The 24,090-nt window shown below is 35.6% G+C and overlaps 1 protein-coding gene across 2 annotated transcripts; it reads right to left on the bottom strand.

Moving 5' to 3' along the window:
• Positions 1-914: 914 nt before the first annotated feature.
• On the bottom strand, positions 915-23,908 carry LOC127985443 (nectin-1). Of its 2 annotated transcripts, XM_052587447.1 has the most exons (8): positions 23,092-23,908; positions 10,222-10,593; positions 9,361-9,660; positions 8,497-8,614; positions 8,055-8,206; positions 3,564-3,711; positions 2,572-2,638; positions 915-2,108 (listed from the first exon to the last, which is right to left on the bottom strand). In XM_052587447.1, exons 1-8 carry the CDS (start codon positions 23,141-23,143, stop codon positions 1,869-1,871), a joined length of 1,449 nt encoding a protein of 482 aa, XP_052443407.1. In that variant the 5' UTR covers positions 23,144-23,908; the 3' UTR covers positions 915-1,868. The 2 variants fall into 2 exon arrangements, with proteins under 2 accessions (XP_052443407.1, XP_052443406.1); XM_052587446.1 differs by lacking the exons at positions 915-2,108; positions 2,572-2,638; positions 3,564-3,711 and adding an exon at positions 4,229-6,565 and having other exon boundaries at positions 23,092-23,888.
• Positions 23,909-24,090: the final 182 nt, after the last annotated feature.

Raw genomic sequence — 24,090 nt, 5'->3', positions numbered from 1 at the left:
ATGTGGCTAATTTGCAATTAAAAAAATTCTAAATATGGATTTCAAGGTTAGTTAGCCAGGTTCATCACAGCCCGAGGAGATGCACTTTAATCACAGATCCCAGCTCTTCTCTGAGCTCCTCCCTCTCTGGGTTTGAGGTCAGAATTATTTCTGTGTGTGTGTGTGTGTGTGTGTGTGTAAGTGTTTCCATCCACGACAGCTCAGCCAAGCAGAGGGAACAGAGTGCTCCCTACATTCATTCATGAGTTTCTCATGTTACACTTCCATGTAAAGTTTATAAACAGACCAAGAAAAACAGTTACGAACGCAAGGGTTCACACCCATACACTGTACACAGATGCCAATAAAAATTATGATAGATATGGCATGACCATTGTGTATGCATACACATAATATTTTTGTTGAAGGTTTGTGAACACTTGTTTGAAAGTGAATCGATTAGATTGATTTAACCTAGAATTGGTTTGATATTTTGTTGCAATGACATTCAGAAGTGTTCAATACTTCTTTGTGGTCGATATAATTTCTATAGAAGTCTTTTGGTCTTAACACAAGAGGTTTACAGCTGCTTCTCTGCTCACACACACTCATACAAATGGTTCCTAATCTGCGTTATGTGATTAGCGCAAATCAGTTCTGTAACCAGACAAACCTGCTGTGATCTGTCATGTTATGCTCACGCCAGATGGTATACAGTATGTCACGTATATTAAATGCAATTTATAAATAGGTTTAATCAGATTACTATTTCATCATAAATCTTGTGTAATCATCACAATTACTTCCTTATAACATTTTGCATTGCATTGCATCATTATATCCTGCTTAAATGCAATTATTTTATTTTATTTTATTTTATAACTTATTAGTTATAATCAGACATCCTAAACCTAAAAATAGCATTGAAGCCGATGTTTATTTATTTATGTATTTATTAGTAGAAAAGAGAAACAAAATAATCACAAGTGGTTAAAATATTCAAATATTACATAATTCACAGCTTATTTAATACCATATGGTCACTGTAACAACACACAAATACTTATAATGTAATCCATCACAATTTTGCACAGTTTAATGTGCTCTATACACTATATAAATACTCCTTATGCAGTTATTAGAGTTGCAGTGCATGAAAGAACTTTGTACCATTGTGCATGAATGCCACAAAGCATAATGTAAACAATAATAAAGGACAAATGACCAAAGAGATTCACAGTTCTAAATAAATACTTCCTGGAATTTGCTGGTGTGCATGTAAAAAAACCCTCTCACATACATGTGTATATATATATATATACAGAATATACAATTTTAAGATGCAAAGGAATATGAATAATTACGAAAGCAGAAAAAAGACCCATTTTAATACAACACAATTAAATAAATATGGTAGTAATATTGTTTAAAAATCATACATATAATAATTATTTTAATCGATTTTTCAAGAATATATATATTTTAATGCTACCATGTTATTGTTGCAAGTTCATCAAAAATACCTGTTTAGAAATTAAACAAATTCACTGGAAAATCCTGAAACTATGCAATGATGCATAACTGTACAGAATACAATAAACAATATGGGCCTGCCTGTTATAAATGGAGTGTATGCACCACCTTTAAAACAGATTTATAAATTTATTCATTCTGAATCTACTCTGCTTTAATCTGTAATTATTTGCTGATTAATTCTAAGCAATATTAATACATTTCATAAAATATGAAAATATGCATGCAAATCCAATTATGCTTAGAGAATAACAGTTTTTAAAAAGATGTATTTAGAAAGAACACAGTAAAAAAAAGCACACGATGACCAGAGCAACTGAAGAAAGACAAGAAAGAGAAAGAGGTTGCAAATGTATTTACACATACTGCTCTTTGGGGAAGGTGTATGAGGAGACGGGGCCAGGGCCAGGGGGTGTGGGGTATGTGAATATGGCGTTCTGGTTACCGTGCTGAGTGTAGGGGTTTTGGGGCAGGAAGGTCAGAGGAGGCTGAATGGGAGGAGAGTTTTGCTCCAGATAGTCCTCTTTGTTACACGCCAAACGGTAACTCACGTAGTCTGCCGTGTTTGGGAGCTCATCGTAGAACCTCCCGGGGCTCTGTGGGAACAAAGATACAAGGTCAGATAGAGAGAATGAAGAATGAGAGAATGAGCGCTGTGCATATTTAATGAGTGCGCCCTGGCACACGGCTGACACTGTCACCCTGGTATTACGCATGCTGGTGCGTAATATCACGTTTGGACCTTTTTTCCAATTCAGAATACATAAATGTTTCAAAAGTAGCAAAGTTCAAGGAAGTTACACCAAGTTATTGCTAAAACATACTCTGTGATAAACTATTAGGGAGAAAGTATCAGCATGTTCGTTCTCTTCTCCAGTAGGAGGAGCTCTCTGCTCACTGTGTCTTTGAGGCCAGAGGCAATGCAGGTTTATCATTAAAGCCTCAGTTCCTCTATTCAGGTCGGTAGCCAGACCATGGTGCATTAGTGCATCTTTTCATCTGGTAAAAATGCCAGAGCCCTCACTGGTGTTTCTGTGGCTTTACTGAGTGCTCTCTTACCTGGAAGTCATCAGCTGCCTTCTTTTTAGACGAGCAAGGCTTTTTGTGGCCAGGAGAAGAACCATCTCTGCAACAATAGAGAGGCAGAGATAGAGGGTCTTAACTTCAACAATGACATAAAAGAACTACAGGCTAGTTTCATTTTGTTTTTTTGTCCAAGAAATTTTACTGAAGCCACACCATATCATTTTAAAAAAATAAAATAAAAAAATGAACCTATGAGGTTAGTTCTAACTAATATGGTTACATAATTTTAGCTTTGGCATAATTGTTTGTCCAATAATGTAAAATACTAAAATGAGAATGTTAAAAGTCATTAACAATATTACTTGGATATACATATATTATAACATTATATTTAATATTTTTAGAATATATTTGTATTATATTATTATATGTATTTATTATTAAATCTATTTATACGTGGATAATACTAATAATGTAAAACAACAATAATATAATAATTACATTATATTCAATATAAATATTAGTTGTATGACATTAATTTAAAAATGAATAATACATACACTATTTACTGTATATATATATATATATATATATATATATATATATATATATATATATATATATATATATATATATATATATATATACTTTTTGTAATATTCTAATTAATACATATATTATGCATAAGCACATAAAAATATGTATTTATTAAAATAAATACAAAATATATATATTAAAATATTAAATGTTCATATATATATACTTTTTATATTATAAAACATTGTCATATATATACAAGCAGATACATATTTTTTAAATATTAGTTGAAATATATATTTTGACATTAATATGATTAATAATTTAAAATAAAAATGAAATTAAAAAAAATGTATCATTTAATTAGGACATTAAGTGAGGTAAGCAAATAGACACTTGTAGACACTTAAGTCAATGAGGCCTCAATAATGAAATCTCAGAATTTGATAGATCCTTGCAGATAGCTTTTTAATGAGCTGAATACTTACGAGTCATTGTCTGACCCTGCATGTTTGTGCTGCTGCTGTTTGTTGACCAAATATATTGTGCCAGCTATACTGAGGATGATGGCCAGTGCAATCACCCATCCAAGGACACCCATCACCCTCTCTGCAGCGCTCAGTGGCTGGGGTTTCTCTGCAGGAAAAATACATGTTGGGCATATCCTTGCTAATACCACCATATACAACACATCAAGTCATTGACTCAGTACTACTTACGTATTCAAACCTGACATGCCTCTGAAACATGTTTCCGCTCTAACATTCACGAGAATAGCTCTATTGTATGGCCCCACTCTTATTGTTTTGTGTTGATGAGAAAAAAAACTAAAAATCCCCACACATCCGGATCTCATGCTCTGCTTTTGTTCAAACTACAACAACACCATACCAACAAATGGGGCTGCCATGGAAGGGATTCATGGGAGCTTTCCCTTAGGTCACTGTGTATATAAAACAACAATGATGTAAAATGCCAGCTAGTGAAAAAGAGGATTTGTCATGTGGTGCTGTAATGCCTATAAAAGAGATGTTAATGGCATAATGTGTGCACTTGAAACAGACAATACCCAACCTCAAATAAGTGACTGACACCACAAAGTATGTCCTGATCAGACTGAATTGCTCTGCTTGGAAAAAATGTGCTTATTGAATTGATTTATACATTTTTATTTACGTCAGCAGAGAATTCACAAGACTTATTAACACTTGTGATATCACAATAAATACACTGTATATCTGAATATGCTGTTCTTGGCAGCATCATGAAGTTGAACTCATAAAGGACACAATAGCACATCAAGAGTTTCCTGAATAAATTAAGCAATGTTAACAAATTTATATTAGTGAACCAACAGGGCAAAAATCTTTATTGTGAAAATTACCTCTTTGCTTCTTTCTAGAAGAAATTTACAAATTAAAAAAACACTGTTTTCAATTGGCACAAAACACAATGTATTAGACATTTTACAGCATATCATATGGAAGAACAGTACATTAGCTGAACACCACTTGCAAAAGACCAATGTAACATCCAACCAGTTTGTTCCTTGGTATCCTAAAAATTCAATAATTTAGCATTTCAAAGCACATATATATATTGTAGATTGCAGCCACTGAGACATGCATTGAAACACTGACTCTTAAAAGCTAAAGCCATATTTTAAATGGTGTGGTTGTTTATATATACACATTTATATTCTTTATAGGTGGTATTTTACTACTGCAGTGCACTTCTGTTGTACTGCATTATGGAACCTGTGATTACAGCAGCCTGAAATTCACTTTTCTGTTTGAATAAACAAAAAACACAATATCTGACAAAACAAGGCAAAGTTTCCATGAATCATGCACAAAATGATATACACAGTGTAAGATGTTCACAATTTATAGGTTATAGTGAAGTATCAACTGCTCTTAAGTCAACACTATCCCGGGGCGAAACTTCTTTCTCAATACAACAGAACTGTCAAGACATGTATTCTCTTCCAAACAAATACCTAGTTTGTTAGAGATAACTCTGTTGCAAAACCGGGTGAGTCAGCATCCTAAACGTAATGGAAAAGAACTGATTTCCCACGTAAATTGTGCTCTGTACTAAGGAATGCAAATCACAATCGATTTCAATGGAAGTTAGCATGTTGCTAGGCTAACAGCACAAACACTCCACACAGAACACAACGCACAGCTGATTTCAATACAGTTTCAAATTAGCATGTTGCTAAGCTAATAACAGACTAACAAAATCTTGTGATTCAACATCCTAAACAACATTGAAAGTGACCAATTTGCGAAGCCAACATAGGAAAATCTTGTAGGAGAAACCTTGTGTGTCACATAAATAGTGGTTTATTGTAGTAAGGTTTTTTTTTTTTTTTTGGTGTATTGATTACTATTTGTATCAATTTTAGCCTACTACAAATACCATGGATAAACTATGGTTAGAATTGTAAAAGCATGGTTAGGGGTAAGGAAGAACACAAATCGCTATCAATTTCGATAGAGTTTGAAGTTAGCCTGTTGCTAAGCTCACAGACAATAAGCATATACGTACCCAAATATTTGGTAAAAGAATTAATTACATTCAAATATGTATATCGCTATTTTTAAATATAAGAAATATAACCTAGAATTGCATAATAACACTAATATTTATCTCATTCTATGTGAGAGATTGTAATGCTGATTTAGAATTTGGCTGAAACAAGGGATTTCAAGAGGCAGCATAATTATGCAAATATCTATGCACAATTACGTTGGCTGCTGTAAACAGCTCGCTAGGTTTTGAAACAGAGTAATTTTATCAGGCAAAGTCAACAACATGACCAATCATCGGCCCATCTCCAAACATCTAGCATCCGTTTGGATTTTCATGTCAATAATGTCCTCTGGTGAATCGCATCCATTGTCAGTTTGGACCCCAAAGCCTGCTTTAAAAGGAAGGAGATGACAATGAACGCGAAGATGCTGAGAAGCTCAACGTCTTGAGTCCTACACATACCACTCTTCTTTAGAGATGACAGAGCCATCCATCTGAGGAATCATGTCCACTGAGACCTCCACCTCAGATCCGTAATCATAAATGTAAGTCTGCTCACTATGTCCGCATCTCTCATGGTCCTCGATCAGTCCCATGTGGTACGCCTTCATCCTGCTGTCACTGCAGTCGTGCAACTCCCCAACACTTCTTCCCAAGATACTGCAGCCTCTGTAAAGTTCCAGCTTCTTCTCTTCATCGGAGTCTTCGGAGAAGGGCAGACTGTGAGGTAATGAGGGGTGTGACGGCACGCTGCCAGCCTTGCTGTAACCATTTCCAAGGATTTGCTTCTTGGTACTGTAATCTCCTTTAAACATGCATCTCCGGCGATATAAAAACACTACCAGGAGCGTAATGGCGGCCAACAGCACTGTGCCACAAACAACAGCTCCACCAATGATGGCAAAAGCTTGCTGTGGCTCCTGAGAAACCCCGTGTGGGTTGCTAGGGAATTCTGGGTAAGGAAAAAGATCACCTTAATTACCAAAAGGGGAATGGAGTTGTTAAAGACCTTGTGCACAGTTTTCTTTCCTGTGCTGGCGCATTTCCTTTTGAAACAGGAAGTGGGGTCATATCAAGGGGCTTGTATCTTTACTTTATGTAAGACATAGGCTTTTAGACAACCATTCAAAAGTTTGGGGTTTTGAAAAAAAAAAAAAAAACTTGTGCTCACCAAGGCTTCATTTATTTGATTAAAATACAGTAAAAACAGTAATATTGTGAAATATTACATTTAAATTTAAAATAACTTTTCTATCTGAATATATTGTAAAATCTAATTTATTCTTATGATGACAAAGCTGAATTTTCAAAAAGATGATATTTTGAAGATTGCTGGTAATCAAACAGTTGGTGGTTGCCATTGACTTCCATAGTAAAAAAAAAAAACCTTTGATTACCAGCAATCTTCAAAATCTCATCTTTTCTTTTATCTTCAACAGAAGAAAGCAACTCATACAGGTTTGGAACGACATGAGGGTGAGGAAATGATGACCGAATTTTTTAAATTTTTTGATGAATTATCCCTTTAAAAAAACAATTCTTGCAATGCTGAGAATGGTTTTGTTGCTTAATGTTTTTGACAAATTGTGACACTTTTTGTCAGTGGAAAGCATTATTTGAAATAGAAATGTTTGCAACAATACAAAGTCTTTATTGTAACTTGTGATCAATTTAAACTTGATGAATGAAAGTATTAATTTATTTTAAATAAAACAAAACAAAATTAAATAAAAACTCACAGAGCCCAAACCTTTGAATGGCAAATGTACTTAAAAGCTAAAAAAAAAATTATAAACTTTTATGAGTACACTAGCACAATGGACAATGACTTAAAGCCACAGAGCTTTTAGTCACTGTCAGATAATTTTGATTTCACAAGGTCTTTAAGAAAACAACATGGGGAGAAAGAGGAAGTTTAAATAGGGAAGGCTTTTCATTTCTTTGTATTTCTTCACCATGGAATCAAATCCCAGGTGCCATCACAACGACTGAACTATGCAGCAGACCAGAACCAAACATACATGTACACACAAGTAAATGTAAGCATGCAGTTTCTACAGACCACACCTTATGCTTGCAGCATGCAAAGAGAAAAATATGACTCAAGAGGTCCTCACAGACAAAGGTGCAGTCAGGAGCCACATGCAGATAACTTGCAGCAACATGCCAAGTTCTACCCCAGCAAGCAATTAATCAAAGCAAACACCTGAGGGCTGAAGAAAAAATACAGGCAGGAGACAAGCATCCACATTTCAGGCACTGAGCGTCTTCATTGTTTATTGAAAAAATGATGGCATGATCATAGCTATTAGGTGATGTTTCAGAGGCAGTCGAGAGTAAATTTAGTGCAAAAGACAAAAAAAAAAAAACATGCATATCCATATGCACAGAAGCCATTAAGCCACATGCTTTCAGTCGAGTGAGAAGTTTAAACAACACACCTGTGACAATGACCTCAACGGATGCAGAGCCTGTCCCAATGCTGTTGCTGGCGTCACAGACATATGTGCCTGCGATGTCATAGGTTACAGGACCTTTAAAGATCATCACATCATCACGAAGCTCTACTGTACTCGGCATAGTTCCATTCAAGCTGGAGAGAGAAAGGCTCATCAGATATGCAAAAAATCAAGATATGCAGATCTGACAAAAATATGGTATGCCAATAATTTGCCCCATGGACATCAATTTTAAGTGCATTGCAAACAGAGCTGAAATTAATTTCTGTGGTAATCAACATATTATGTTGTTGTTCATATATAATAGAGTTAATATATAATATTCAGTAATTTAAGCTATGGTATATTTTGAGATTATCATCCATTTCAAAGTTTTTTAACTGAGCATTAATACATTTGTGCAGAATTGACTCAAATGACATACTATCTCCACTGAAACAATGAGATGGCTGGGTTGGCATCAGCCAAGCAGGTGAGCTGAACGTTTTCTCGGTTCAAATACCAGTTCCCATCGAAGCCTTCTATTATCACCTCGGGTTCATCTGTAAACGAGGAGAAAAGGGAGCACAAATTTATCCCATAACTTTTAATTGTATTATTTCCTTTAGTGGACATTTAATACAATTGACAAAAATTAATATTTATTTTAATAGATAACCCATGATAATATATTTTAAAATATATTTTAAAATGTTAAACTGCTATTACTATTAAGCTAAACATTATAGTATATGTACTGTTTTAATAAGTGAAATATGGATCATAAAATAATCAATCGAATAATTAACAAAACAAATACTATTTGAAGTGACTTGTAATTAATAAAATATATGCTGATTCAAACGTGGGGGGGGGGGTTAGTAAGACTTCTCTTTCAAAAATATTGTGAAATATTATTGCAGCTGAAAATTTTCTATATAAATACATTTTAAAATGAAACTGATTTCTGTGATGACAAAACTGAATTTACAGCAGCCAATTCAGTCTCTAGTGTCACATGATCCTTCAGAAATCATTCTAATATGCTGATTTGATGCTCAGAATTTGTCAATGTTGAAAACAGTTGTGCTGCATAATATTTGTATGGAACCCGAGATACTTCTTTTCTTTTTTTATGAATAGAAAGTTCAAAAGATCAGCATTTATTTGAAATAGAATTTATTTGGAACAATGTTAATGTCTTTTCTGTCACTTTTAAATAATTTAATGCATCCCAGCTGAATAAGTATTATTTTTTAACCTTACTGACCCCAAATGTTTGAACAGTAGTGTTTAGCTGGTTTCTTACACTGAATGTTGAGCGTTACACTGTCAGTGTATTGTTCATCTTTATATGTGGAGACACAGGTGAGCAGCTGTTGGTGTATTTCTCGACTGGGAACCACCAAATAATCACTGCGCACTGTGATAGTCCCATCAGGGTTGCGTATCTCTTGGGTGTTAGATTCTCCATCTAAATCAGTTTCCCATGTGATCACACTGGGTGGCTTCCCATTGGCAGAAACACATGTGGCAACAGTCATCTTCAGATCTTTGGTTCCCGCCACTATGGAGGGTGTGGAAAGACTCATCTGGATCATAGGGCGAGCTGCAGGACAAATACATAGGCTTAGAACACTGGGATATTTCATGCACTGCAGACAACCACTGGATTACTGTAATATTCTGTGCCACGCTATGTTTTGCAAGCTTTTGAGCTTATTGGTGTTTTTTTTTCATTAAGAACTGCAAAGCGCTATATAATAACCAGTTTTCATGGAAAACATTTTGAAAAGACAAAGGCTTCTCAACTTGGAAAATTATGCAATATACGCAGAAATTCATCTTCTGTGAAATCAAAAGTTATAGTAATTTTATAACCAAAAAATAAATCTCAACACAGCGGCTAACCATAAGCACTCCAACAAATGCTGAAATTCTCTTTTCGTCTGTTCCAATGAAGAAACAAACATCCTGGCTGACCTTAGAATGAGTACATTTTCAGCACATTTTAATTTTTGGGTGAACTATACCTTTAAATCTTTACTCGACCACTGAAATGAATGTTGTTCAGCTATTAAATCTCATCTGAAGTCATATTTTTAGATGCATTGTTCGTGGTATTGGTCAGTTTTACAGTTGGTATTAGGAGAACAGCAGCATTACATACCATAAACAGTGAGATTAACCATGCTCTCCCTGTTGCCAGCTGGGAAGGTTGTGTACTCGCAGATGTAGGTGGATTCATCCGACAGTTTTAGTTTGTTGAAGACTATGGTGGTGTCCTCCAGGGAAGGCGTGCGTTGGCGGATCGCAGGGTTCTTGAAGCGTACACGCTCTCTGAAGGGGCTCAGTACTGACACCCCCAGGGCTGGATTGGCGATGGCAACATTCTGCTTAGTGCCATTGACCAGCTTCTGCCAGGTGACCTGTGAGATTTTAACAGGTGGGTTGCTGTTGACAAACTGACAGCGTAGCTCTACCTGTGAGCCCACAAATCCTGACTTACTGCTGTCCATCTGGACCATCTGACCGTGAACACCTGGAAATAAAAAGATGAACAGTTAAACAACAAACAACAGAACTATTTTTTTCTCCATATTTGGTAACACTTTACTAAAAGCGTTTTTGTATAATGCATTATAAAGGGTTATTAGAGACTATAATGCATTCTAATTATTCATAATGTGCATTGTTATACATGATATCTTGTAACAATTATAAGCGAATATAAGATGCATAGTGTAACAATGAATTAGTGTTATAATGTATTAATTGTGGTAACAATTATTCATTAGATTCCAAAAAAGTTGGGACACTGTACAAATTGTGAGTAAAAAAGGAATGGAATAATTTACAAATCTCATAAACATATATTTTATTTTACAATAGAATATAGATAACATATCAAATTTTGAAAGTTAGACATTTTGAAATGTCATGCCAAATATTGGCTCATTCTGGATTTCATGAGAGCTACACATTCCAAAAAAGTTGGGACAGTTAGCAATAAGAGGCTGGGAAAGTTAAATGTACATCTAAGGAACAGCTTTAGGATCAATTTGCAACTTATTAGGTCAATTGGCAACATGATTGGGTATAAAAAGAGCCTCTCAGAGGAGCAGTGTCTCTCAGAAGTCAAGATGGGCAGAGGATCACCAACTCCCCCAATGCTGCGGCGAAAAATAGTAGTAGACAGCAAAAACTTTTACAATGTAAAAAAAAAAATCTATATTTCAAATAAATGCTATTCTAAATGCCATTTTTTTAATTTGTCACAGTTTTCTTAAAAATATTAAGGAGCACTGGTTTTGTTTTCAACATAATTTCATGTAATAATAATATATAAAGTCTCTCTCTCTCTCTTTATATATATATATATAAATCTAAACCAAAAATTCATTTTTATTTAATTTGACCCTTTATTTAAAATCATGCTAGAACTGGGGCAATTAACTCAGTAACTTCCCATATGGGTACATTCAGCTTATTGCCTTAAAAAGACTTTATCCACCAAGACAATGGCGTATGGAAGACAAAGAGTACAGAAAGATGTAGACGAGTCTCTTTACCGTGGGCCTATAGCTGGTAAATAAGGTGCAGCAACTCCATGCAACTGAGACTGGGCTTAGATGTAGTTGTCTAAAAATAGTAGGGTTTAAGAACCACGGCTACAATAAGATACAGAGAGGTACTTCACCCGCCCTGGCTAAAGGGTGTCTGTAAACACAGCCAGGGTTTACATGCGGGACGTGTGCGTGATACTCCAATCCCAAGCCTCTACATAGCCAGAGGACTCCTAGTGCTAAACCACTTAAAACAGGAGACATCCCTTCTCCAAAATAAGGCTGCACTTTACAGAGGCAAAGTCCCTTACATAACCATAAACAACATTTCTCCTCTTTTATTTTTTGTGGAAAATTCTAGTCCTTTCTGAGGCAGGGAGGTTCAGCTATGTCAGTAGTGGTATTTACATCTTTCAAATGATGCCAAAAAGAGTGTATGGGATTCAAAACGCAAAGTATTTATCTTTTATTGACAGAAATTTGAGTAGGAGGTAAATGTTACTTTGTGGTTAATTTCAGAGTTTGTAATAATTAAGGTCAAATTAATAGACAACATGACTATAAATCTGTTCAGTGATGAAAGAGAATGTAGCTTATTAAAAAAATGCTAAAAAGAGACCAAAAATACACACAATTAATAAAATGAATAAATTTAAGATAAGAGAATGGAGCGTATTAAAAAATTAATAAATAAAAAATACACACACTAAAATCTGAATCATGAATAATAATTAATCAAAAATAATCTACCTAATTCAAATAAATCAAGTTAATCGGTGATGTTTGACTATATAATACATCATATATATGATATATGTATATTTCACCACAGAGTCAAATGGGACATGGAATGATTTAGCAAAATAAAATGTCTGTTTCAGAAAAAAAAACAGATTAGGATATTCAGGACACAAATTTAATATTGTTAAATGCAGTCCTTAAGTCTTTGGTCACTATAGATAGGGTAAGCTTTAAAACAACAACAACAACAACGACAAAAAAATAAATGTGAGTCAGTGGCAGGCAGAAAGCCGGTCCTGGATTAGAGCAGACTGACGTTCCTGGGCTTTAGGATTGCTCATGAGCCAGCGCAAACACAGCAAAGCCCTGCTGAATGGGGGGCTGCTGGACGACAGGTTAGAGGAGGTTAGCGACAGCGGCAGATTACAGCACTCAGGATATTGGAGTTCAGCATTGCTTCCAACCGCATGAGAGAACATCAGTACAACACCCTATCCATGATGCTGCATTAACCTGCATTACAGATACCTAAATGAAGAGAGATGCCTTCAGCACGTCCCTGTCATTCACAGATAAACAGTTACTCTAGAAATCATTTACTGTTTGTGATATCCATTAGTCATGTTTGGGGCAAAATGGCCAGATTTGCAGATCATATTCGGGAACAGACAGGTAGAGAACCAGGATCATATTACATTTTATCACCTTTTATGAAAAGATTCAGCACTCAAAGCAGTAGGTAATCATTATTTTAGAGTACATTCAGTTTTTGAGATGTTTCACATGCTATACGTATTACATGTCTGATAATTTGAGAGCAGCACTGAATCAGTGAGTTGAACTCAAGAATCGGATCAGTCTGATTCACAAAAAATTATTTAAATCTGTTTTTATGATTTTTTTTTATGATTTTTTTTTTTTTACTTAGAATTCAGTATACTTTCTTGCAATTCTGAGAATGTCCAGATAAAAACTTTGTGTGAATTGTGAGATATAAATCTGCAACTGTGTGAGAAAAAGTCTAAATTGTAAGGTAAAAAAGTTGTAACTGCTTTTTTATTTTCTCTCATAGACAAAGAAAAATAAAATGATAAAATATAAACTCTGAATTGTGAGAAAGTCATAATTCTAAATTCATACCTCACAGTTCTGACTGTTCTCATAATTTCAAGAAAAAATGGTGAACTATGAGATAAAAATGAGCAATTACCTTTATTACTTTTTATTTCGTTGAATGAAATCCCCAGTTCTCACTAACTGTAACCACAAAACAGTTACAAAATTGTGTTGAAGAAAAGTGAATTACATCAACAAGTACAATAATTAAATACTGAAAGAAACTGAGATCTTACATTACCAGTCTATATATTCATCAGCTGATTTGCCAATGTTGACTCAAACACACACACGTACACACACACACACAAATGAACAGAAGCCAGTTTCAATAGAAAGACCAAACTACAAGTTGATGAAAACACAACATTTCTCACCAGGACTTAAATCTGTGACAGAAACTAAAACAGGATTTGTCATTTGGACATGATGACCTGACACGATGGGCTGGACTGTGCTTCATAAGTCAGCTGTCATGACACTGAGCACAAAGGCTAATGAGAACTGAAAGCCCTCCGTCAACAAAAGGGGACCAAGAACACAGTCCTAACTGCTGTTCAGCTGTCCAGTCTCGTCACTGCATTCTTGAGTCAATTGGAAAAGACACAGACATTTCCACACAGCACGCACTGTCAGCTCAGAAACTTGTTCAGACATTTGTTGCCTAATAAAAAAGCAAATAGAGTTTCACAGCTTTGCTTCTTATAATATTAAAGGATTAGTTCACCCAAAATTCTGTCATTATTTACTCACGCTCATTCCAAACCTGAATGAACAAATCTGCTTTACATGCAATTCAGTTTTGATCCATGAAACCACAATAAAATGATGAATGATCGAAAGGATGCAAAATCCCCATAAAATTATCATGGAACAATGCAATATCCCAAGTGTTTAGACACATTTAAAGCGGGTACAAATATGATAAAATGCACTGCTATGCAGATGTAATTTTAAGTTTTCTAAAGCAAGCAGAGGCTTTCACAACTTTACAGCAATATAGTATATATTATGATAGCTAAATCATACTTGTCATTCAAACATGGTTACTCTTAAATGTCATATGACCTCATTCCTCCACTCTGCTGGAGGACTGATGAGCTCTGGTCTCTGAGCTGATTAAAAGCTTTGAGAAACGAGAGCTACAGTGTATCCAACACCTATGAAAAAGGCTGATGAACATTCCCAGTCATTCTATGAGTAAAATGAACAATGTCTTTCTATATTTGTGGGAAAGTCATGGCTTAGCGGTTAGAGAGTTTGACTCCTAACCCTAAGATTGTGGGTTTGAGTCTAATGCCGGCAATACCATGACTGAGGTGCCCTTGAGCAAGGCACCGAACCCCCAACTGCTCCCTGGGCGCCGCAGCATAAATGGCTGCTCACTGCTCTGGTGTGTGTGTGTGTGTGTTTACTGCTGTGTGTGTGCACATGGATAAGATAAATGCAGAGCACAGATTCTGAGTATGGGTCACCATACTTGGTTGTATGTCATGTAAAAAATCCCACAAAATGTGTAATAACCAAAGGTGCACTATTAAAGGGATAGTTCACCTAAGAATGAAAATGACCCCATGAATTACTTATCCTCAAGCCATCCTAGATGTTAATGAATTTCTTCTTTCAGACCAATACAATCGGAGTTATATTAAAAATGCCCTTCTGAAATGTATAATGGCGGTGAATGGGGGCCAAGATTTTGAAGCCCCAAAAAGTGCATCCATCCATCATAAAAAGTACTCCACATGGCTCCAGAGGTTTAATAAAGGGTTTCTGAAGTGAAGGGATGCATTTGTGTAAGAAAAATATCCATATCTATAAAAATATATATCCACAAGTTCCATTAAATGTCGTTTGAACATTTATGAGAGATACGAGCATAGCACAAGCTCTGGTGAGAATGCGTATCAACACCATGAGTTTTTGTTTTTATGTAGTGTAATATTAATACGCACTTTCATTAGATTGGGCTGCGCAAGTAATTTATATATGAAAATTATTATATTCAGTGGTTTCTCCTACTTTTCTTATTGATTTACAGTTTTTCAGGAAGTGATGATTTTGTATTTTTTAACTCGTTGGATGGAAACGGTGCTAGTTTTATCTGATATTCCTATTTTGCGCACAAGTTAAATTTACAACTTTGGAAGGAAACCTGACTACAGTCTTAACATCAGAAAAAGTACAAAACATTATTATTCACTCACACCTTTTCGAAATAAAGGTATGAATGCTGTCACTAGTTCCTTTTGCCTAAAGGGTCCACATCGTTACTTAATTTAGGTACATGCAGTATTAGTAAAATGTACATATTGTTAAATAAAAGGTACAAAAGTGTACCTTTGGAAAAGGCACCGCCCCAGTGACTGCTTTCACACGTTTTTTTTGTTGTGTTTTGTTTTTTTGTTCTGAGAGTGCAGAACCTTGTAGGAATTTTACTACCTGTTGATAAGTGATCATAGTTTCTAGTCGCACCCTGACATGACTCAAAACTAAAAAATGCCTGTTTATATGCAAGTCAATAGCTTTTGCCTAGCACTCTTGCACAACTCAATTGTGAAATTTCCTATTTCTGCTTCACTGCTTGTGTTAGGATCAGGAGTGAGCATATCTCTCAGGTACCCTTTTATCCTCAAAGTTGAGCCCTGTCGATTTCCACAAGAATGTTCAAGAAGATTTTTGATTATAATACACTCTTCTATGTTACCCGGGACAATTATCATAGGTCTTAGGAGAGTGAAATTAACTCTGTTCTTTAATTTTCCCCTTTATTAGAATCATGGTGGTCTAGTATCTCACATGTTTGATACTAATGAAGAACCTATGGAAAGCATCGACTTAAACCCAACCACAGATAAAGGATGAGAAGTCAATTGTTGAGAGGATTTTCACATTATTCATCACTCTAACAAAAAGTTCAAACCAAATCTGTGAACAGCCCATGAATACTAAAATAGCTAGCTTGTGCTTCCTTACTTTTTGTGAATGTGTGAAACAGCAATTATTTTAACAATACCATCAGAAGCACAAAAAGCATTTCTACACTGCTGTTTTCCCTGAGAGCTGTCCATCATGATACTCATCACAATTCACTCTATCTCTATGTACTAGGCTGTTAATCTAAAAGCAGACAGGCAAAGCTGGCGATATCCGCAAAAGCGCTGCAAACTGCTTTAATATGCCAACCATTGTGATAGCAGTAAAACAACATTCAAGTCTGTTCCTAATTTTCAAAAAGAAACAGTTCAAAGACAACCCTCAAACTCAACATAACACATGTAGCCGTCAATGAAAAGTTTTAATAAGAAATTCTCTCCTTTCTGTGGAAATCACTTCTTGAAATACACAAAGGACACTTGTAACCGTTTATTTGAAAATATATTGTCATGTTTATAAGCCTGCAAGTATGGCAGATGTCATCATCTAATATTATAGCAAACATAAGGGAACAGAAACATATCTACACAGCCTTGTCCATATCTTTATCGAAAAAATATTTTAATTTCAACTTTAAAATACTTACTCTATTCCAGCTTGATATGCAGAGACAATAGAAAACTTTGGCTCTATACTCAACCAAGAAGCAGGATTATCCAATGACAATGCTGTCCATTGTTGGTCATTATTCTGTTTGGTGACTTTAGTGGTGTGGATATTACACACTTCAGCTTTAATACTAGTAGTGGATGAAGCTAACCAGAGCGGAGTACTACAGCAGTACACTGCCTTGAGCAAGCTATCATCCTTAATATGATGTGCCAGTAAGCCGTGAGAGCCCTCTGTGTGAATCAGGCAGGGTTATCAACTTTCACCAGTGGACCTACCATTACATGCAGTGACACTGCTCTACAACACTCGAGTTTGATATCTCTCTTTTCACTGGGTTTATTGGGTTTCTCATGATGAAATGTTGGATTTGTGAACTCTCAATCAGCTCAGATGTACAGAGGATGACAGCCAGATGAGATGAGATTGGTGTTGCTTACAGTGTTTGAATAAAACACTTTTTTTTTGCTAAAATCTTGTTTCCTTTAAATTACAAAAGCACATACAATGACTAAAAATTCAACTGAAAATATAAAAATACAACTAAATTGAAATATTAATATAATAATAATAAAGCATGTTATAAATAAACTCTTCTAAAAGCGTAACAATTCTCTTTTACTCTAACAGTGCTGTAATTTGCTTGGGATGATATGCAAGAAAGGGTTACTGAAAAAAACAATGAACAACTCTTTTCGGTGAATGGCTTCAAAAGTCACCGAGATGAACAAAATCCCCACCACTACAGAACACTCTTAATCCAGATTTATTTGATATCCATTTCTGATGAATTTTTACCCCATGGTACTGATTTGCGTCTGGTGGGTTGGTACAGTTGAATCATGTTAGCGATTAGTCCCTCAACTTAATCACAGCTCATCATTACTCAAGCTCAGAGCTGGCTTATGCCAACGCCGTGGTTTTAGTACGATGACCTGTTGCTGGAGTTCAGCCCTTTACTACATTACCCACGGACTACTGCATCGCCTGTTTAGAAAAGACTCCCAGTATTGCCATGGCAATGGGCCAGGGGATAACAGATGGTGGGAGCGTGTGCTCAGTGGCAGTTAAAGCGGGAGCGCTGATAGTAAGGGGGGAAAGTGGGTCAGGATCAGCCACAGCAGGACCAGACAATGCTTAACACCAGACAGGCCACACACACACATATACAATGTTCTTCAATAATTCCTTCTAATTAGAGCTGCAAATGGAAGAATGCATTCATATTTCACAGGGATTTAAAAAATGCAAGTTCTCTTTTCATTATTCAAAAAGTCTTTCTACATTTCACATCTGTATTAAATTGAGTTATGTTCTTAGCCATTATTTTCATACTAAGGTGAGTTCTGATACACATTTACGTTAACTGACATGTAGAAATAAATGCTGTAAGAAAAAGCCTGCACACGCTTCACATTTTCCACACACATCCACTTTCTGATGCTGTTAATCATTTTAAAAAAATCAGCTGAGATTGTTGTTAATGAAGTTGACCAGCTGCTAAACATCCTGCTGTTTCCTTAGCTGTGCTTCTTCCTATATCAAGATGACATGAAGTCGAGATGACATGAAACCAGTTTCTGTGGTTGTTACTGAGTGACAACAGTTCAGAATTCATACTCAAGTCTCACCTCTAGTGATGTTCTATTTTGGGATCTCCTAAAGGAAAAAGTAGATGAATGATAGACGGCATTATCCAAAACACTATAGATGCAGCAATCCAAAATAAATTATGCATAATTTGTTGGATTCATACACAAATCATGCTAATGTACAAATATGTTTGTACTATGCCACCATCTTTGCATCAAAAAACATTTGTCAACGGCTTGTTCAAACAAATCCAAGGCACAATTAATAAGGGTGAATCTCATAAAACCGGGGCAAAAACATGCTCAGGTCACCATTTACTCCAATATCAAAAGAAATAGTAATAATACAAATAAATTTTGCATTGAAAATGTGATGTTTTATTTGTTTTGCATTGTTTCTTATGTATTTTAGGACAAACATGCATACTTTACCTCTCAGTTCTCACTTTTGTAAAGAAAAACTAGTCCTAAAAAATAAATATCCAGATTTCAAATGTAATAAACACCTTTTTCTCACTTCTGCTGACTGTGGGGAACTGGAAAACGTACAGGAGGAAGATGGAAGTTGCATGTGTTGCGCGCACACCTCTGGGAAATGTAGGAGCAAAGGAAACAAAGTTTACTTACTTTAGCAAAAGAAAACCAGTCTCCTCTTGGCTTATTTTGATGTTTTTCTTTACAAATCCTTGTTTGGTGCTTCTAATTCGTGACTAGCGTTTTGTTTTGTTCTCTCTCCATGCTCGCCATGAACCATGCAGCACTGACAAACTACAATATCCACCTGCATGTCTCCTGGTACCCCACGGTCAACCGAAGTGAGAAAAAAAGTGTTTATTATGTTTGATACTGCATACCCCGGGGTTGTGTGAGGGACATTTTATTACAGATGCACGCACTTTATTTCACGTCTTCTGAAATGTTGACAACAAACACCGCTTACCCCAGTGAAAGGTTTGGAAAAGCAAGGACAATTTTAATATAACTTCGATTGGATTATTCTGAATTAAGCTTCAGGGGTTAGTAGAAGATGGGGTGAACTAACCCTTTAATAGCTGAGTACAAACAGCACAAAGAAAATACTGCTGCATATCCCACTATAGAGATAAATCCAGCACGCTGCACATGTGACTGCTTGAGCTGTTGATTTACTCCCCAACACAAGCGGATTGCATTCACTTTCCCGAAAAAAACCAATCACAATACACCAGATGGTTCTTAAGTGTAGCATAGTGTCTAGGAAATCTCAGACGGCCCATGTGTTTGTAAATAGGCAGACTCTGCAGACTTATACTGTTACATACCAAGCAGTGCTTCTGATGTTACATTTACATTTGTAAATCTAGTTCACTACTACACTAAACATTCTGTGTGGTCTTGAACTGGATTTTTTGTAATGTAAATTTACTAATTTTCTGGCATGTAATTATTATGGTTCATGCTCAACCAGACCCACTTGTCACTTTTAAAGTATTAGTTCACCCAAAAATGAAAATTAGCTTGTGTTTTACCATCAAGGCATCCCACGTATGACTATTATTTTAGATGAAACCAGTCGGCGTTATATAAAAAATTGTCCTGACTTTTCCAAGCTTAATAATTGCAGTCAGGGGATGTTGCAGTTGAACAGTACACAAGTTGTCAAATAAAGCTTGCGCATTCATAATAAAACGTACCGCACATGGCTCTGGATGGTGAATGAAGGCCTTCTGTAGTGAATCCATATGTTTTTGTAAAAAAAAAAAGTAATATAATAATGTAATATGTAATAATAAACACTTCTCTATCACTTGGTATTTGTCATAAACGAAAGCTGAATGTGAGGGCTTTATTCAAAGAATTGTGGACTGTTCAACTGCAACACCCAATTACTGCAATTATAGAGCTTGGAGTAGCCAGAACAATTTGTATTATATCTCCGACTGGATTCGTCTAAAAGAAGAAAGTCATGTACACTTAGGATGACTTGAGTAAAACAGTCTAATTTTCATTTTTGGGCGAACTAACCCTTTAAAAGATTCAGATCATCCAGCAAATGTTAATATTACACAAAGATAACCCAAGTAAATACAAAATGCAGATTGAAATAATGATTTCATTTATTAAGGTAAAAAGGCTGTCCAATCCTGCCCGGCATTACGTGAAAAAGTAACTGCCCCTAAATCTAATAACTGGTTGTGCCACCCTTTGCATCAACAACTGCAATCAATCGTTTGTGATAACTGGCCACGAGTCTTTCACATCGCTGTGGAGCAGGGCCATGCAAAGACATTTTGAGGGGCAGTGGCCCAAACCAAAAAAAAAAAAAGAACTGACTTCCATTAAAGATGGAAGATAGGGGAGAGTGGGGTAAGATGAGCCAGTTGGTAAGTTGACCCACCCTCAGCAATACATAGACCTATTACTGTTATAGTTTTCATTAATAACCATTGCTATATAAATGATAACTTTGTCTAGTGCCCTTATGAATGCTTTTGGCACGACTTTGTGGAAATTTAACTACAATATGAAATAGCATAGATGTAACATACTGTAACATATGTTCTACAGATCTCTGCACTAGTGTTACATGCAACTGTTTTGATAGTGTTGATAAGGTTTCTGACAGATAATATCATGATGTGTGTGTGTTTTTTTTTTTTGCATTTGCATTTGCCTTACCGAATGTGGTATCCTGTCAGCAGTAACATGTCTCTGGGCTCTTTTGATTAGCATCAGTTTAAATTCTGGTTATGTTGCCAGATATTGCTATGAAATATATAAAAAATAAATAAATACAAATATCTTTCCACCTGTAGTCACTAATGGCCAACAAACTTTCTGTTTAGTCTGTTCTTAGGAAGGCTAAAAGTTTGGTGTTCAACATATTGTTTCAGAAATGTAAACTATTAAAAATTGAAATTTAAACTTCATTTGATTGATGTTGATTTTAATTATTATTTATTTCACATGGGTTTGAATCAGATTTGGTCAGATGCTCATTTTACACACAGATGGTGCATCTTACCCCCTGACTCGACTCGGGTCATCTTACCCCAAACCCGGGGCAAACTGAGCTTTTTTTTTAATAAGAAACCATATTTTTTAGAACCCTTTGTCATAGATACATTCTGATTCAGTGTTCTAATGCATTAAATCTAAATGCCACTTCAGATGCAGCTTCTGTGTTGAATTCATTTGCTTGGTAACAGTCCAGATGTCCTATCATTCCAATTCACTGATTAAAAGTAAGAATTTCACTCAAAACATAAATGGACACTTTTAGATAAAATGACTTCATAAAGTTAAAAATGCCCATAAAATGTAAAAATAAGCCTAACTTATTGGAAAAGACGAATTTCTCTCAGTGTGAACTGACCACCACACAGAATATGAAGAATATTCAAAACATTTGGAGTCAGCTGTCCAAGGCAGTCCTTAAAGTACCAGCACAATAACACACTCAGCTAAATATTGTCTAATGATCGTTATCGATAAAATGGCAGAAAAATAGAGATTTTTTTTTTTTTCAATATCGCACACCCCTAGCTCTCACCATGGCTCTCTGGAGTCCCAAAGCCTTAGAAATGACTTTATAACCCTTTCCAGACTGATGCATGTCAACTATTTTGTGTCTCACCTGTTCTTGAATTTCTTTGGATCGCGCCATGATGTGTTGCTCTTTAAGCATGTTAAGCTTTGTAAGACAGGTTCTATTTAACTGATTTCTTGATTCAACAGGTTTGAGTTTGGAAGTAAACAGGTCTCAGTGTGGGTAACTCAGCTTTCTAAAATAATGTGGTTAATCACAGGTCTTTCATGATTTAACAGCAGGGGGGTAATTTATTTTTCACATAGGGCCAGGCAGGATTGGACAGCTTTTTTCCCTTAATAAATGAAATCATAATTTAAAAACTGCATTTTGTATTTACTTGCATAGACTATGTGTAATATTACAATTTGTTTTATGATCTGAATCTTTTAAGTGTGAAAAGATTTGCACAAAAATAGAATATACAAAAAAAACAGAAAGGGGGAAAAAACCTTTTAACGGCACTGCATGAACACTTTCATCATGATTTACAGGAAACATGGGGAATTTAAATAGCACAGTAAGCAGAAATAAAACAAATCAGTAATAAGATTTGGTCAGAAAAACAACATGTCCAATATGTTTAATATTGAATAATGACCAACTAGTTTGACCAATATTTTGTTTTTAAACAAGTAACACTTTTATACACAATTGATTCTTTAATATCGGTTCTATGATAAATTGCATGGTGAACCACTAAAGAGCAGCACACAACTATAAACATAAATAGCATTTTCTAAATTATTATTGTTACTGTTGTTATCACTATTATTATTGATAATTAATTGAATATTATTAGTCTAACTACTGCTATTAATACTTTAAACGGAGCTTTTAATGAATGATTTAGCAGTTATTGTTTTTAATAGTATGTAATAGAACATATTGAAAAAAAGAATCTGTCTTACCTCGTATCAAAACGATGGACATCAGTGGAAGAAGCAATTTCATAAGCATCATGGTCTTGTTGAAGATGTACCGATTTCAAAACAAGTGGTGCGGTATGAGTTTAACAGAAAGCACAATCCCTTAGAGTACACGTATACGGGTTCCCCATTTATTGAGATGTGACAGGAAAACTGAAGATATTTAGATGTCCAGTTGTTTATTTGAATTTGTCAGTCTGTCCGTATGGGCACCAGGCGCTGGACCAAGCCCTTAAATTCTCAGATTGAGTAAAACAATTACGCGCGTCGAGGCGCACTTTGAACTGCGCGCGTGGGCAGCGGATCGAACATAAATCAGCTTAAAGCTCTGAGATTAAAGAAGAATGGAAGACCGTACCAACATAAACCTCAGGTCTCGGTCCATTTGCAGCATAGACTAAACGCTTGGTTTTCTTCCTTCAGTTGCTGTCCTAGCGTCCTGAAGCGTTATCCTCATCCACGCGCTTCTGACAAAAGTCTCAAACATCACCTGTTCCGAAGAAACTCGTCGTATTTACTTTACCTAACATAAACCCTGGTCCCCGTTAAACTGTAGGATGTTTAAGAAGCGTCAAATGACGCTAACCAGCAGAGGATTCAAAGTTGCGCCCAACTTGCAGCTCTCGTTTGATTCGCCCGGTGATTGAGGGCAATACGATTAATGGATCACAGCTTCAGGCGAGCAATAAAAGTAAAACCACGTGTTTGTGAATAACGTTTTAACAGTATGGTCTATCACTGAGCAGTTTTAATGTGTGATAAACGCCCAAATTCTGGTTTGTAAAGCATTTTGGGATATTTAAACACGGAATTTATTGTGCAAGTGCGTGTCAAAGGTCCAGCTTGTCCTACACCTCCCTCTGGTGCTCCAAAATGAACATGCAATTTCAGAACTGCATTGCAGTGTCAAATACCCACACAATAATAATGAGAGGAGTATATTTATGTTCTAATATAATGTAATAAAATAAAATAAAATGT

The sequence above is a fragment of the Carassius gibelio genome, chromosome B21 (assembly GCF_023724105.1).
Source record: "Carassius gibelio isolate Cgi1373 ecotype wild population from Czech Republic chromosome B21, carGib1.2-hapl.c, whole genome shotgun sequence".
Classification (NCBI taxonomy): domain Eukaryota; kingdom Metazoa; phylum Chordata; class Actinopteri; order Cypriniformes; family Cyprinidae; genus Carassius; species Carassius gibelio.
The sequence above is the reverse complement of the archived record's forward strand: the minus strand, read 5'-3'. Positions and strand labels throughout refer to the sequence as shown.

What these genes read in the sequence shown, in the direction of transcription:
- LOC127985443 (XM_052587446.1), bottom strand. Translation starts at nt 23,143, where the DNA reads ATGATGCTTATGAAATTGCTTCTTCCACTGATGTCCATCGTTTTGATA. An exon ending in GGTTAATCTCACTGTTTATG is followed by an intron (nt 9,661 to 10,221) that starts GTATGTAATGCT and finishes TTTGTCCTGCAG; the next exon opens with CTCGCCCTATGATCCAGATG. An exon ending in TGTAACGCTCAACATTCAGT is followed by an intron (nt 8,615 to 9,360) that starts GTAAGAAACCAG and finishes CCTCGTTTACAG; the next exon opens with ATGAACCCGAGGTGATAATA.